At 42.3% G+C, this 17,286-nt stretch overlaps 1 protein-coding gene across 5 annotated transcripts in view; it reads right to left on the reverse strand.

Annotated features, from left to right (window-relative positions):
• The window catches only part of LOC117954186 (cadherin-2), a 145,867-nt gene that overhangs the window by 89,375 nt on the left and 39,206 nt on the right, over window positions 1–17,286 (reverse strand). For 4 of the 5 annotated variants that reach the window (XM_034887762.1, XM_034887759.1, XM_034887761.1 and 1 more), the window contains exon 2: window positions 2,346–4,157. In XM_034887762.1, the coding sequence (XP_034743653.1) occupies window positions 2,346–3,869 (1,524 nt within the window). In that variant the 5' untranslated portion in view covers window positions 3,870–4,157. Of the gene's footprint in view, window positions 1–2,345; window positions 4,158–12,172; window positions 12,219–17,286 lie in introns of all 5 variants that reach the window. The other variant, XM_034887760.1, reaches the window with a different exon arrangement.

A 17,286-nucleotide genomic window follows, 5' to 3' on the forward strand; every position in this document is an offset into this window, starting at 1 on the left:
AGAGAGAGAGAGAGAGAGAGAGAGAGAGAGAGAGAGAGAGACTGTAAACAGAGAGCAGAAAAACTTAAGAGTTATTCTTGCCTTTTTTTGGAAACTCTTTTGGACCTGAACAACTCTCCAAAAAACTACATACTACAGTAAACAAAAACTGCGATCTTTGATGGTATTAAGAGATTTCAAAGGGCACTCCAGCAACAGTGAATGGACAGCTGGTGACTCATTGGCTGCTTCTTTTAGATTTAATACCAAGTGAGCTGGGGGGTTTATAGCACTTCTAACAAAAGTGCTTATAAATATCCAAGCAAAATAACACTGGTTGGTGTCACTGTGTCCACACAGTTGGCCCCTAATTCATTATCACTTTAGCAGCAGAGCCTTTGTCTCCTATTGACATCACAGATTAGAGTCTTGGCTCTTGTTTCCAGCTTTAGTAGAGATTTATCGCAACCAAACTGTCCGAGATCACAGGGAAAAAAAGCCCAGTGTGAATCAGTGTTAGAGGGCGTATTTTTTAAAAGAGAGCCCACAATTAAATACAGAATCACACCTTCAGATGTACATGGTTTGTGTGTCTGTCTGTGTGCGTGGACACAGTATAGCCGACTGAAATAGAGATACGTGTTATGAGTCACAGGCATGAGTGTTTTGCAGCTGATTGAGCCTGTCTTTGGACTGCGTTGGATCTGGCAGGTGGAGCTGTTCTGGCCTGTACAGTCAATTTCTTCAAGCTCTCCATCACAGCTCTCTCTATTAAAGCACAATCAGGTCCCTCATAGAAAAAAAGAAGGCCGCGTGGCCGCATTGATCTCTCTACCTATAGCACCGGCCTGCACTGGAGCACAGCAGGAGATTAAAAATTCATAAGCGTATTAAGATCTATAAGAGCATTATTCATGTATGCCGTCACTGTCTAATACAGTAGGGTACTAATCGTACGCATCTCTAGCCCAGCACACACACACACACACACACACACACACACACACACACACACACACACACAATAGCGTTCTGGGTGTACTCCAAGTGTCAGCACTGTCATATGGGCATGTGTGTGGCTTGGCGTTGTTCCCTCCTTGAGTGCCATACAATGTGCTGGCATAAATACCTGCTTGACACAGCAGATTGGCACTAATGGCTTTACACGCGGTGCCATCTGTAAGCTGGACCGCTAGCTCTTGCATCTTCTTCATTGCCACTAACAGTGCTTCATAGCATCCAGCAAAGAACCTTCATCAGTCATAGTGCAAAGGCAAAAACAGCCAAATTAAATGTTGGCTAATCATCGGCACACTCAGGGAGGGCTGCAGGCTCCTTTCCATCTGTGTGCACCTGCATATTAAAATAAAAAAACACAAAGAAATTTGGGCCTTTTTTTCTATCGAGTGTGATACGGCTCCCACCGAGCCGAAGCTCCAAACCACCAGCGCAACTTCGAGCACTCACATATACACAAACCAACTTCTAACTCTGTGGTTCCCAACAGCCTGCAGCAGTCACACAGGGATCATTACTATTCATTTGCTCAGCAAACTGGCCACACAGGCTTATAAATTAGCTCATCTAGCGCAGCTGGGTACTGAGACAGTTGGCTGCTGAGAACCGAGAGCACAGCCATTACAGTGCAGGGTCCGAGACATTATCTCTCCAGTTCACGTGACAGAAGGAGACATGTCCAGTCATTGACTCTAATAAATTGCAGAGCAGAGCAATAGGACTGCAGCCCTGTATTTGTTGTGCAGAGGTGGACCGCAATGATAAATCCTGTCAAACCAAGTTTAAATCAGTCTAAATGAAATAGCATTAGCGGGACCTTGCAGACCTCTGACCATGAGGGAGGAGAGCTGACAGATCTGACCTACAGGGAAATGAGGGAACACTGACTACTCTTGCTTTCTGCCTTAGGGCGAGGATCAATGGTGGAAGGAAAAAGTAAAGCTATTAATTCTCCTGGATATGTCAATTTCCATTGGCGGACGCAGATTGGTAGACATCATGACTAGCCCCTTGGGCAGACGGGATCTGGGGCTTTTGTTGTGCCTCAGTACACCATTGATTCATTGAAGTTTTTACTGCTAGCTGGAAGGCACCACACCGCACTAGAGCAATGTAAATCAATTCCAATTGCAGGTTTATAAGAATGCACACATAAAACTTGGAGCGTGACTGTGGCGTTAAATTATGCTAAGCACTCCTTGCATGAGAGAGTGTGTACCTGAGAGAAAGACCTGGGATTAAATAAGCCATGTAAGAGACATGTGGCAGTGTCTTAAATATTCATAAAACATTGATAAAATAGTTCACCGCCCTTGTTAATGATGAATGAAGTTTGTCTTTTTCCTTACCCGTCCGATGAGCACAGGTTCAGGTCCGGCGTATTCTTCGATCACAAAGAACTGGTTCCAGATCCAGCTCCTTCTGCTGCGAGAGCGCGACCCCTTCCCTTCCATGCGGTCACGCACCTCCTCTTCCACCTCGGACTCTGCCTCCTCAAACACCAGGCCCTTCTCATTTTCTGGCTCGACAGCTTGCATCCCAGCGTCGTTTGTACCGGGGCTCCATTCGGGAGCTGGGTGGAGCCTCAGGACATGACTGCTGTTGACAAGTTTGTTGTCTTCATCTGCAGGGTACTGAGCTGTGCTGAGTTCTGTATGAGCAGTGTGAACTGACTCTGTTAATGGGTCTCTATGGGAATCTGCTGTTCTGTTCCCCGGCCGTGCTCCCAAGGGTTGGATTGTCAGCACAGATGGCGGAGAATCATTTTTTTCAGAGGGAGCATACACTGGGAGATGTTTTGTCGATGTAAATGGCGGTTCTGTTTGGCTGATTGGTGCTTCTTTCCAGGGGCTGAGACTGACCTCGCTGCGAGGTGTTGACAGTAAACGGACGGGGTGTTTGCTCTTGCTATTGCCACTATCTGAACCCAGCATTCCGAAGTTGCCCTGCCCTTTACTCAAAGCTGGGCTGACTTCACTTAGTGGATTAATACGAGTGCTGGCTCCCTGGTCTCGATTAAGATCTGGGGGGGTGACTGCACTTAAATAAGGAAATGCAGTCTGATTATCAAATCCAGTGTGAAGCTGAGTGACAGCCATATCTTGTCTGGACTCTTTCTGAGCCTCCAACTGTCTGTGATTAACGTCAATCAAATCTCTCTTCCTGCTCCGGCTGCCCTTGCTCGGAAAGCTCAGGCTGGAAACGCTCTGCATTTGGGAATTGACGATCCTAACTAAGTTCTCTTTCGACAGCAGCTTCAGAACCCCATAACTGCCAGTGAGGTTCAGCTTTCGGTTTGAATCTATACTGAATCCTTTTCCTGGCACACCTGTAGTATGGACACTCAAATCAGGTCTGCTCCTGGATCTAGAGCCTGATTTAGACCTAGTTTTATTGGTGTGTAGATCTGGCTTATGGTGGATTGTGAATGCCTTCTCTGACCTTTCTGTCTTGGTAGAAGTCTCAGCCGTCTTGCTGTTGTTCTTGACTTTCTTTACATCCTGGTTTAGCTCCTTGTTATTGGCTAATATGTGCGAAGTCACTGCTTTTTTATTGACAGAGTCAACCTCAGGCTTGGGCTTGAAAGCTTGCCACTCCTTGTTAGCTACTGATAGAGCAGCATGACTCTGCAATATTTTGGAACGAGGAAAAGATCCCGTGTCATCCGTCTGCTCACGACTAATCAGGTTTCTAAAAGTCACCACGGGCATTGCATTCGTATCCACGCTTGCATCCCATTGGTCCGCAGCTCTGCTCTCCCCTAGCTTCAGCACCCCTCTCCTGCGAACAATCTTACTGGCCGAGGCAACTCCCGCAAGACCCTCCCACAGGCACAGGGTAACCAATAGGAGCAGGTTTCTTGTAATCATCATGTCTTGTGGCGAGATGTCTAATTTGAGCGAGGTTTGCTGTGAGGCAGGCCTTGTTTTCTGGTTGTCTTCATTCTCTCCTCTGTTTTCCCTCTATTCATGCCCCTCCTCTTACTCTCTCATTCTGTGCCCTTCACACTGGAGCTGGAGGGCAGGTGTCAGTCACTTCTGCTCCCTTCTGTTTTCACACTACCTTTGTCTTCCTCTATCTCACCAAGCCTTTCTCTGCTGGTTCTTTCCCACTCCTCTTGCGAAGCGTCTCATTCAGTTTCCCAAGGAGGGTTGGGCACCCTGAGAAGGAAGATAAAGATAATTAAGTTAAAAATGTAATCATTGCACTGCGTTAATTAAAAGTGAAGCGGTATAGGTAGGAGAGCTTGCAGACAAGCAGGCAGGACAGGCCTTTCAACAGAGCAGCAATCACATTTGCGCCAGCACAGAGGGCCGTTTTACGCCCAGAACACACATTCATTTATATCTCCATAATGACCCAAGTGTTTTTTTTTCTCTCAAATCTATTAGATAGTCTGAGACAAAGTTATCATCCTACCATTCTACATGGAAAAAGATAGGAAAACATTATTAGAAATTGCTCTGAGCAGTGATTAATGGGAACTACTGTCAAGGATTCTTGACAGTAGTGCAAAAAGGGACCAGATAGCTTCATATCATTTTGATGCGTGATTAATTGGCCGGATTATTACTATGCTTGGATCAGTGAAAATCCCAATACAGACACAAGCTATATGCATGTAGCTTTGTTGTACACTTTGCTTTGAGTGATGTAAACGGTTCCTCTGCTCTCACGCATCTGACTAACACTCTCAGCGTGTCTTTCACACACTCAAACCTGAAAGTAAAATCTCACGCCAAATCAAAATGCCAGATATTAATCAGTGTGCTTGTTTTTTGATAAGAGCATAATACACTTCAGTTCTATTTCAGGAACATCAGCCTACACATGTGATTTATTTAACATAAACACCTGTCATGTGTGCAGAAAAATTCAGGCATGTGTAAATAAAAAAACTTGAAGCAATGTGGTTGTGCACTTACATGTTGGAGGACTCACATGACAGATTTCATTTTCAAAAAAAGAATAGTCAAAATTTAAGCAGCAGAGACTGATATATATGACTTGAAGTCACTGGCATGGGTCAGGCTCGAAAAATACTGGATCCTACATATCCCATAATGCAACATGCCTTGTAGGCCCACATCTTTCAAACTCCAGACTTTGTCACAAAAAAAGACTTCACCTCAACGCCCCCTCAAGTCTAGACCAAGTCTAGTTAGTTGCTGTCTACGTAGAGTGAGTTAGATTAATTAAAAAGTTATTTATTACATTAACCCTGCCTAACAACAAGTCAGGAAAATCTAGGAAATGTGCTGGTACAGGAAAACGTCTGGAACATATCCCTAATATAAAGCTACAAATTGAAAATAAATATTGGAAACAGCTATCAATGTTTTGTTTAAATACTCTTCCTTTGTAAAAAAATAAAAATAAAAAGTTGTGGCCTATGGGTTAAGTAGTTCTACTTTCCTCTAGTCCTGTTCAGTGCGGTGTGGTTTGTCAGAGTGTATGACACTTGCTCCACTGTGGCGCAGACAGACCCTGTCAGCACATTCACTGGGGCATGACTGAAGTTGGGATGTTCCTTGTGGAATACTTTTCACCCTGTTCCTCTCTCTCATCTTCTCCTCAACGTCCTCAGCCTCTTTTCTCAGTCTCTCTTTCACTAAAAAAAAAGCCTTTTGATGAACTGTAACGGAAAAAAACAGATTATCCACTCCTCCTCCGCGTTCTCTTTTTTCCCCACCTCTCCCACTCACCACCTGTCTCATTCTCGGCCTATCAATCTCGCTAAATCTCCCTCTATCCTCTCTCTTTAACTGGCTATTGTTTTAGTATCCTGTCTTCCAACCACAGCTCACTCCTATCCTCTTTTCCTCTCTCTCATCTGTGTCAATCACAGGCCTGTCACTGCGTCCCTCACCCTCGGTGCACTCTGAGGCTTCAATCAATCAGCCAATCCCCTTCCTCGGCCTTGTTACATTGGAAGTGACAGGTGTCCACCATCTTGACGACAGGCTACGGCGCCATAATTGTGCGTATAAATCCAGTCCTCAAATCATATAATGCGGTAAAATATGATGTATCCAGAAGTTACATAAAATAGCTCTAACATGCTTCACCAAAATTTACAGAACATGTTATATATAAACATCACTGAGGCCATTACAGAGGATGTGAGGCTGGCTTTGGCTGTGTGTTATCTCGGATATACAGCATGAGCAGGCGATCAGGGTGAATTCAATGACATGGCTCCCTTCTCTCCCAGGGGGACTTATCAGGTGGGAGTTTGATGGCCAGGCAATCAATGCCACGGGCACGTTGTTAACAAGCCTGGGGCAGGTGGCGAGATGCAGGGCAGAATATCAACTTGGCACTGTTGCGGGCTGAGCACAAATTTTAAATATTTTTGTGTGGGAAGTTTTTCAATGCAAGGAGTTTTTGAAGCACCAAAGTAGGGAAGAAAATCACTTCCATTCATTTTTATCTTTCACACCATCTTCAAGACTGAAATGCCACTCAAGCAGAGTCCAGGCATTTCTGTAACATATTGATCTGTGTCAAAAGCCTTTCACATTGTGCTGGGCACCTTTGTAGAGCGCTATTGTTATGTCATTACACTGGGTGCATAGGCCTGTACAGCCAGTACATAGGTGAAGATAATTGGGTGCTCCGGTTTGAAGTGCAAGGGAGCTCATATTTCCTCATTACAGTTTTTTATTATAATTTCATATGGCAAAATTGTTGTTTTCATCCTTGTGGAACCGACAAGTATCAGGATGGGAATTTCACCTGTAGCCTTAACATATGCTGCCATGATTTCTAGTAAATAGAGATAATAGGGTGATACATTTGGTAGCTCCAGCGAGCTCTCACTTCCTAATTAGACAGAAAATGTATAACTGTAGTATATCTGAAAGAGTTTAAACCATGCGAATACAGCTGTATTTCTTTGTAAGTTTTGTACACCTACAGCAAGTTTGTCAGTGACCTGATTAATTGGGGCCATAAATATATTAATGAATTCCCCTTTACTGGTCCCATTCCACCCACAATTTAAATGGTCTTTTGAATTATTAGTATTGGAGGCAGATCTAGGCCATCGATCGTGAGCTGTCACCAACTTAACGACACTGAAAATTTTAATTACGATTCACCTCCTTGCTTGCTGTCTGTCTTCTTTTTTACTCGGTATCCCTCCTGTCGAACAGGCAAACAGCAGCAGCACGCCCACACGCACCCCCTCCACAGCCATGAACAAACACACACATGCCGTGTGACTTGAAGCCCTGTTGACAAAACATTCTCTTTATTTATGTACTTATGCATATAAAAGGCCTGCAGAAAGCCACATTCATCTACCCTTTCCAACATGTTTTCATGAAGACATCCACACAAAAACCTGAATACTCCACACATTTCTGAGAGCACACACAGAAATCCCCATCCTACCCCTTATATCTAAAGAAAGCTCTGGGGACTGCCTCTCTGGACGCAGTGAAGTCGGAGAGAAGAAAGGGAGCTCTCACTCACATGAGGAGGAAAGAGAAAAAGCATCCACCCCAAAAGAATTATGCATGGAGTAACAAAGGTTAGCTCCAAAAAAGAGATGGAGAAGGAGGAAAAGCGGGAGAATGGTTGAGTATGTAGGCATGTGTGGGAGAAGAGATGTTGAAGCAGCAGGAAGAAGCGGGGGTCCTTTTTTGGAAAAACGAACGGGTAGTTTTAAGTGCAAAGCGCCGTAAAAGCAGCTCCGTCCTCGCCTTGAACTTTTGCAGATAAAAGCAGACCTGTCAGTGTATGCGGCGATGACAAGCAGCAAGGGCTTTCAACTGTTAATGTATAAGCACCTTCTTCCCCTCTGACCCAAGCCTCGTCTCTGTCTCAGCTTTACTGATATACTGATAGGAGGTGCTAACCTCCCTTGGGAGAGTACATAGCGTCCGCCTATGGACATAAGATAATTCCGCAGAGGCTTAAGGTTTGTGGAGGACGAGTGGAGGAACAGCAGGTAAACAATGTACAATGTACAATGTGACAGCGCACAGCTTTACAGAACAAAACAGTGGAATGAATATACAGTTTTTCATGGTGTAAGACCTGTGAAATTCAGCCCACTTATGGGTGGCTGTTTGCCTGTTGGTGAGATTAAGACTAAAGAGACTCAGTGTAACAGAGCTGTGACAGGGGGCTTTGGATTTGCTTGGCTTTCAGCTAGATCAATAAGGTTAAATGGCAAGAGTCAGAGGCTTGTAGAGCATGCATTTCAAACTACAGTATGTGGACTGAAAACCGCAAGCATGAGAGGAGAGTTCCATCTTGTTAAAACATTTTTATACTAAGATACAGGATTGGGATGTGTCAGAAATTTGTTATTTCATTCAGGTTTATACTAATCCTACAACTGGTGATTTACCAGTTGCACCAATTAAAACATGTTTGAAAATGTATGTAAATTGCATAGGTAAAACCACCTGCTTTGAACGTTATCAGCTGATTGAATGAGCGTTGATCATGATCAGTTATCACCATCATAGATATAAGACAGTATGGCCCTACTCTACCTTCAGTAGGAAATTATCATCTATTGGTAATAGATGTTAACTAACACCACAACATAAGCATTTTAACCCAAACTACAATCTTTTTATAAACCTAACCAAGTAAAATTAGTTCTGTTTGAATTCACAACGAGATTCCAAGAGCGTTAAAAAGGTCCGGACCAAGCTAATGTCAACCGTTACCATGAGAACGGATGATAACAGCCTTCTCAACCTACTAGTAGGTGTAGCAGGCCCTTCTTGCCCATATCTAGGAGACTAATAAGTCCTGGTAATTATCATTCAATGTAGAGATAACATTAGAAATGGGTAGTTCAGGCTTGCTGATGTTATTTTGAGCAAAAACAATTCTTCTGTTTTAGTAAATGTACAAACATTTTGGACCTTTGAAGAGCCGGTGCCACTGGCTCTAGCTGTACTGTGTACTCCAAACAGAAGCTCCTCAGCCGCTGGTTTATCTTAGGCTACAGTATATAAACTGTGAGAGGTGCCATAAAGATCAAATAAATCTTGACAGCAGACAGTCCAGAGAAACAATGCCAGGAGAAGTGCCAGTAGGTCACAACAGGGACAACATTTGTGGCCCATATTTTACTGCCTTGGCATAGGTTCAAGTAGTTCTCAGCCTGATTTGTCTGGTTGTAAGGTCTGGCTAAGAGTGTTTGGATGTACCAACTGTGACAGTGCTGACCCACTGAGGGCCTGTGATTTACAGCAAAATTATGCTCATCATTCAGGCCTTTAAAATTTTAAATCATGCATTAGTAGCAGGGTGTATCTATTATTGGTTAAACAAGGCAGAAAGTAGTGCCATACCAAGGATCTGTTACATGCAATTGATATTTGGGAATCATAACCAGAAATGATGGAGGAGACTTCACACATGATGAGTCCAATAAATTTAAAATAAATGCAGCTTTATTCAATTATTCAACAAGGAAGATAACCATTGGTACACACACATGTGTACCCAAAGTGTCTCTATGAACATCAGAATAACGCCTCCTTTATACTTTTTTTCTTCTCCTCACACATTCCAGTTCATCTATTTCTGTGGTAGTGTGTTACATTCAAACTACTCCTTATTTGTAAGACACTTATAATAGATTGACACAGTCCTGTCTGTTCTCAACTGTGGGATCGGGTTACCTCAAACTAAGCCTTCTGTGGAAGATCCTTAGAATAGATGAAATTAAGTTTAAATCCTACATGCCTAAATATTCCATCAGCAATGATAAATAATACAGAACTACTTCATTTTACTCTGTAGCATGAAAACAGTAAAGCTGAGAACAAACTATTAAAACCTACAAAGGCCTCCCGAATAACAATTTTGGCCAAAAGACTGATGCGAATTTGGATGAGATAGTGGATGGCAGTAAGGAACTCTGCAGGTAGGGCAGCAGGGTAGTGAACCTCAAAAAAATTAGAAGAATCGGCAGTGGCGTTTTCTCAGATTGGAAGTTGTTTTATACAACAACTAAACTAAACTCTGGGTATCTGAAGACAGGATTGTATACTAGTGCTCTCTGTTCCATAAATAGTTTTCTTGATTGTGTTGTGCTGACTAATCTACTTAATTCTTTTCCAGATTATTTGTTTTATGAGCTAATGAAGCACTACATTTGGTTAGATATCCAGTAAGGGACAAGGGTTCGCACCCTGAGTCCTGTCTGTGGTTAGGTTCAGACAACAAAAGCCCTTTAAAGCCCATGTTGCAGGTTAACCACCACTGTCGATTAATGGGTACATAAAGAACTCAATATATGTATCTCATTTAAAAAATGTCTCCAAATGGTGTTATAGGCCAGTATTTGTCATTTCTGGAATTAGCGGGGGGGTTTTAACGCAATTCTGTGAAGGCGTGACGTTGGCGTAGCGACATGGAGGAGACTAGCCGTATTATTTCAAACATGTCAGACGTGAGGTTGGCAAATGAGGAATTGTTCGTGGAGAATGAGTGGCGAGTTAGCAAAGTGTCCTGGGGAGTTGCTATCATTTAGCAATGCAGCAACAAGTGCTGTAGGTAGTCCCAGCCCGTCTACGGATGACATTCACTTTTTCGTATTATATTCGGTTTTGTGATACCCAACAACATCAAAAACAATGGATAATGGTTTAAATGTTTATTATTAACAAATAAATTGCGCAAATTTGTTAGAAAAAAACCCTGCAACACAGACTTTAAGGCATATTGAGGAGGAATAAATTCTCTGTATTATTTTTTGCCAGATTGCCCCTGGCATTATTTCAACTAGGTCAGTTCCCCATTTAATTTTAAGAGAGTCTAAACTGGTCATGTTATGTCTGTTAAGCATTGTATATATTATGTTTTTAAATTTGTTTTGCGTCAGCTTTACACTAAAATTGAGCCCACCAGAGATACAGAAAGCAGTCTTAATTAGATAAAAAATAAATTAAAAAAATAATAGAAATGTGATTTATAATTGTTTGCAATAACTAATTTTCAGGTTCTTACTATGTGTTTACACGCTTTAATGTAAAAAAGACACTATTGTCATCTCTGTAAGAATATATCTGTATTCACCCTGTCTGAAACTGTTTTAGTCCAAATAAAAAATTATTCTGCCTCGATTGGTCAGCGTTTCTGGGTCTTCCACACCAGCACTCTCGGAGTCTCTGCACTGCAGAGGAACTTTCTATATACGTATAGTATAGTTGTGACATAATAACTGTACAGAAGTCCAGCGCGCTTGTTTTAAGGCATTGTTTCTAAATACAGGCTGTGTGGGTTTCTGTTTGGATTGAACACTTCAATACTTTCGCAGTATTTATATAGCACCTTGCCTGACCTTTAAATTAGATGTGGTTATATCTACTGTTGATAAAGTATTTAACATAGAACAAGTTGCTTTAATCTCAAATGTAGTCTGACAATTTATTAGTTATGAATACTAGTGCTGAGGGGAAATCTATCCTTTATTTATTTTTAAAGAAAATATAATGTTCTTTTCATGGTGGATGATCCCACTTCTAATGTTTATGTTACAAAACTATAACGACATCTATCCACCCCTGTGCTGGTTCTGTGCTGAGAAGTTGACGGAACTGATCAGCTTCAGTGATCTTCATGCACAAAGGTCAGGGGATGTTTTTGTATCAGGCAGCTTATCTGGTTTGAGCCAATGTCTTTCTAGGTAGGTGCTCAGCCTGTGTTTCCTTAATGGTGAGTCATCCGCTGCCAAAGCAGTTACCAAAATTACACCTGATGCCTATCAAGCCTGTCTCTCTTCCTCTTCCGCCTGACTGAACGTGGAACATCAAAAAGCTATCTGATCCTTTTCAGCACAAGCTGACATTTCAACAAGTCCTCGGGAATTGCAGATGGACTTGTCTCCCCAAAGCTCTGTGTGTGTGTGTTAGTGTCAATAGAATGTATGTGTATCAAGATATAAGAATAAGAAAAGACAGATTTCCTTATGCAAAGTGTCAGAGACAGATTGTAAGAAAATGACCTACTAATAGAGCCTTTTGGCATGAGCTCAGAGTACGCTCACTTTTCATCTCCATGAGCCACAAAGCATCATAGATCAGGTTAATAAAGTTAGGAATTTATTGGAAAGAGAGAAGCTTTACTATTCCACACTTAATTCAAGGCCCCCCCACACACACACACACACACACACACAGACACACCTGCTGTTTACCTTTCAAGGATTTTACTTTCAAGAGGCACTGAGGATGGACAGGAGGCTTGTGAAGAGATGGAAGAGGGTCGTTTCAAAGATGAATAAACACACCCAAGGTTGTTGGTGATAATATGTATCTGTGATGAATGGACAGGGTGAATATGGCACAATAGCGTTACCATTTTCCACATATATGTATGGGTTATTTGAGTAAAAATGAAAATGCAATAATCCAATTTGCGTTTGGCATTTGCATTTTCACATACTGAAAATGGAAAAGCTGTTTTACATTTCCTTTTCAAAGTTCTACCCGGCTGTGAAATATTTAATTGTAATTTCAAACTTAAAATACTTAAAATGCAATAGAAACCACATTTATGCTAGAAATATTTAAGTCAAAATGAAAAGTCTGTGGACACTACATATTAATGTTGTCTTGTCTAGCTTTAATTAACAGCTGCCGCAGCCTAATAGACTGCCGCTGCTGTTTACCTTTCAAGGGTGTTCTTTTGAAGAGGCACTGAGGCTGGACAAGAGGCTGGTGGAGAGAGAGGTGGAAGACGGTTGTTTTAGAGAATGAATAAACACAACACACCCAAGGTTGTCGGGGGGGATAAGTAATGATTTGACAGGGAGGATATGGCACATTGCAGAATAGCACCAAGGCTTTTGGCTAAGAGGGAGAGTGAATAATGGCAGTCAATATTCCTACTTAATCGGTCAGATTCTCTCTTCAATCAACATTTAAGGATCTTTTTTTCATGTTTATCTCTTATCCTGGCAGGCAGTGAGTGAAGAGGCAAGATTGGCTTTTTAATGGCCGTCTGATAGAATCAATAAGCCGCTGATGTGCACCGAAAACTTTCTCTCACTGTGTTGTCCACAGGTATTCAGGGTACTATTTCCTAGTTGCAAAATCAAGTGTGTGATATTTTGATGTTCGGTTTGTAGTAGCCCCATAGGAATGGTTCTGAACCGGAGAAAGTGTTTGGTTAATTTCAAACCTAAATGTGGTAAATATACAGTATGTATGTAGACACACACACACACACACACACACACACACACACACACACCCTTTCCAACATCAGAACTGAGGTGGGCTGCACCTCAATTCTGATGTCATCTCTATATCTTTAACTTTCAGACACCAACAACCTGACAAGGACATCCTTTTCCCGCAGTGTTTGGCCAGGTGTGCAGAGGAGAAAGGAAACAGGATTTCAACGTCTCTTCTAAGCTGTATTTTGTTTATCTTAGCACAACTACTCATGCCGATTTTTGTGCGTACAACCAGGGATAACACCCTGAATGGGATGCATCATCCTAGGCCTGCACGATTATGGCCAAAATGATAATCATGATTATTTTGACCAATATTGAGATCACCATTATTTTTCAAAATTATTTGTTGATTTTAACTCAAACAAATTTTATTGTCACATAGGCAATTTATAATTGCTTTCACATCAACATTGTCCTACATTCCTCTTATGTTGAAGTTGTATGTTGTACATACAAAGTGCTGCAACACATGTAAATGAAAAATATTTGAAACATATATTTAAAAAAGTATCTCTGGAAACTCTCCTTCACTTGTTTTAAAAACAATAACTGATTAAAAGAGATAAGGAGAATCTGATGGACTGATGGTGCTTTACAGAAGAAATGGGTCCGGCGAAGCAAAATTAAACCATATCGATAAACATTGCTCAGTTTGTGGAAAGGCAGCGGATGTGAGGACATTAGGTGTACCGGTGCGACCTAGAGGAGACGTGTTAGTTGCACCCTAGAGCCCTGTGAGCTAACAGCCGCTAACTAGCACTGGTCACTGCTGCTGTCTGAAAAACAACACAGACAGGACAAAATGTTGCATTTACTGGTAAACTGGTAAACCTTGTGACCAACGTATAACAGACTGCTCTTTGTTGTGGAATTTTCCTCACGTTACTCTATCCTCTGTGACTGTCTACATCTAGAAACTAAGCAGCGTGGTGGAAGGAACAGCTCTGACTGGCACATGATCAGACAGGGGTTCACGGAGCGGTAGATTGGCTTTGCAAAAAAAAAACTGAGTGTTCTATGAACGGAATGATATATTTATAATATTGCTCGATCATACAAATTTGATCGTGGGAAGCCAATATCGTGATTAAAATTTGATAAATTGTGCAGCCCTACATCATCCCTCTTCTATGACAACAAGAACGGCAATAAACACATTTATCTTAGACATGGTCTGGCAGAACCTCCTATTAACTAGGTAGTTTCAAGCATACCCCAGCCTATCAAAGCAGTAGAGCTAAATACTAACATCAGCATGATATCATGTTCTAAATCTAATTATTGTCTGTTTAGAGAAATCCATCTGACCAACCTGCTGTTATATTAGCCAGGAGACCACCAAAGTCACTACGATACAACTTGTACAAAGTTTAATAGTTATCCATCCATTACTTAGCATAACTCAAACTGGTAGGAATGCACCAAATCTTGGCCGATATTTTCCGTGTTTGCTGGCATCGGCCTGTCCGCAAATAAGATGACATTCACCGATAGGGCTGGGTACCGAGCTTCGGTTTTTTTATGGTACCGTCCTAAATGTTTCGGTTTTACACAGTATCAAATTATGCCTCGTCTTTCAAGCCAAATTGTCATTTTAAACATCAGTATCTGCCCAGAATTTTACAATTAGATCATCTCTAAAAACAGGAACACATATATTTTGTTTTGAACCTCTTTCCTCTCTGAACCAAAACTGGTCATTGATAAGCTTTAAACCACAGCCCAGCCATTCTACTCCAGAATATACAGTATAACAGTGGGCTCCAGCCTGGGAATTGGGAACACACAAGGGGCTGCAGGTTGAATCTAAGAGGCCGCTAGAATGTATTCAAATGCAATTGATGAAAATGGAAAATCCCTCTCTGATTGAATTGCTCACAACTCATAGACAAGCAGCCAGAGAGAAGAAATCCTAAATAGACATAGATTGGATGAGGAGTCACCATCCGAAAAAGGTTAATACATGAACACATATAATTAATTAATTAAATAAAAATGTCCTCCTTTGTACCCTGGTACACACTGTAGGACCCCTGGTGGCCCGTGACCCACTCTTTACGGAACCGATGAGAATATGGTACTCCGCTCGCTTGGGTCTATTCAACACTGACGTGCTATCTGTGTTTTATCAGAACCATCTATTCCAAGAATGTTGTTGTAGTCTGCTGCGCTAGTTGAACAATGTGTGAACATGTGGGCCTGGGAGCCTGTACTGTGACAGCTTCAAATCTCCCTTGTTGAAGTCACTAAACCCCAGCCTTATTACCATATACTCCCGTCCCCTCCCCTCTTTGTATGACTTTCATGCACACTCGGTCCTGCATCTGCATCATAGCTGACAGTATATTTTTGAAATTCTAAAACGTGGCCCCAATCTCAAATTCATTTCGGTTCTGTCTCTCTCTATTTGGGTCAGTTTGTTGTTTATTTTCCAGCGGCTCAGGGAGAAAGAGCAGATTGCGACATGTGTGAGTCGCTATCTCTGGCAGGTTAGAGTGCAGGGCCACCTTGGGTGAGGATCAGATAAAGGATGGGGAATTTAAAACTGAGTGCTTTGTGCATCAAGATGTCGCGCAATATCCAATAAATCATCAGCCGTGTAGCAGTTGTTTCCTTTTCAGCTGGGCAGTCGTCAGCTGAAATGATAGCCTCCGCTACGTACATAGGCAGGGAGTTCACACCCTATTTTTGCTATCCAACAATATTTGCAGCAGCAGTGTTTTAGTTGGGACCTTCTTCCATGCTAGGTCAAACAAAGACAACAAGGATGTTGGGTGCAAGCTAAGTTTGCCCATCTTAGTAGTGTGTTGCAGCGAAGTGTAGGAGATCAAAGTTTGGCAGTGTTATGTTTTCTGGCCAATTTTTTCTGCGGGGTACATCCATGCTGTGTAATGTTTGGGATGTCTTGGCTCCGCTCCAGGACTGGGACTATAAATTCAATTTAAGACTCGGGCTGGGAGGGATCGCCAAAGACAAGACGCACACAAGTAGAAATATCCTCTCAAAAACACACAACCACTTTACACCAATCCCAGCATCAAAAAAGAGCCAAGCTGCTTGTCTCTTGTCGCTTTCTAAGGTCACCTCTTCCTCGACATTTGCAGTATGCAGGTGGAGTAATGATCCCACCTCAGAAGTGTCCAACATGTCCCATGGAAAACCTCTTTCTCCCTGCATCAGAGATGGAGATGGCAGCCATCAGACAGAGAAGACCGCAGTGGGAGAGTCCCCTCCGCTCTCTGCCTTTGTCTTTAATGTGGATCAGGGATAGCAGGGGCCGCTGCGTTTAGAAAAGCCCTGTGTTTCTACCATAAAAATCACATCTATGGCCGTGGAGAAGCTTACACTGTAATCCTGCATGACGGATTGAGTCTAAAACTGCAGCGCTCTCTTTCCCTTTTCCCCTCTTTTCCTTTCCCTTCTTGTTTCCCACCGAAACTTCTGTGGTAGCAGGTGTGTGCTCGAGTGTGCGGACACATACATTTGTCAAAGACATTGTGATGTGGTGTGCGTGGGCACGTATACGTCCGCATTATGTGCCCGCTTATGTCTATGTGCGCTTTTTGTGCATTCATTCCATCACCCCTTTCTCCTTTGAAAATATATGGGCGCCTATAGCTGTTTCTGTTAAAAATGTTGCACCAACAGTCAAGAGAGTGAATAAATAGATGTCAGTGGCAATGGAAAATAGGTTTCCCTATTTCTGCAAGTGAAAGAACAGAATGTAAAGGATAATGTCACACAGACTTGCACAGTACAAGAGGATGAATCCCAATGGGAAGTCTCAGTAAAAGCAAGTGCTGGAGAGGTATATAGATGACCTGGATTTTGTATCCGTGCTCCCATGGCATGGATTATTGCACACTGGTAGAAATGGCTTTTAATATAAAGGACGTTTATACGCTCACGGATCACTGCTATTAGGACCCCTCTGAGCCTGATTTGCTCCTGTCCTTATCTATCCATCCTCTTGTCACTCTACCTCTTTCTCTCTGCCTCTTCCCTGCGCATCCACTCTGTTGTTTTGTTTTTTCATCTCCCCCTCTCTCTCTCTCTCTCTCTCTCTC

The sequence above is a fragment of the Etheostoma cragini genome, chromosome 12 (assembly GCF_013103735.1).
Source record: "Etheostoma cragini isolate CJK2018 chromosome 12, CSU_Ecrag_1.0, whole genome shotgun sequence".
NCBI lineage: Eukaryota > Metazoa > Chordata > Actinopteri > Perciformes > Percidae > Etheostoma > Etheostoma cragini.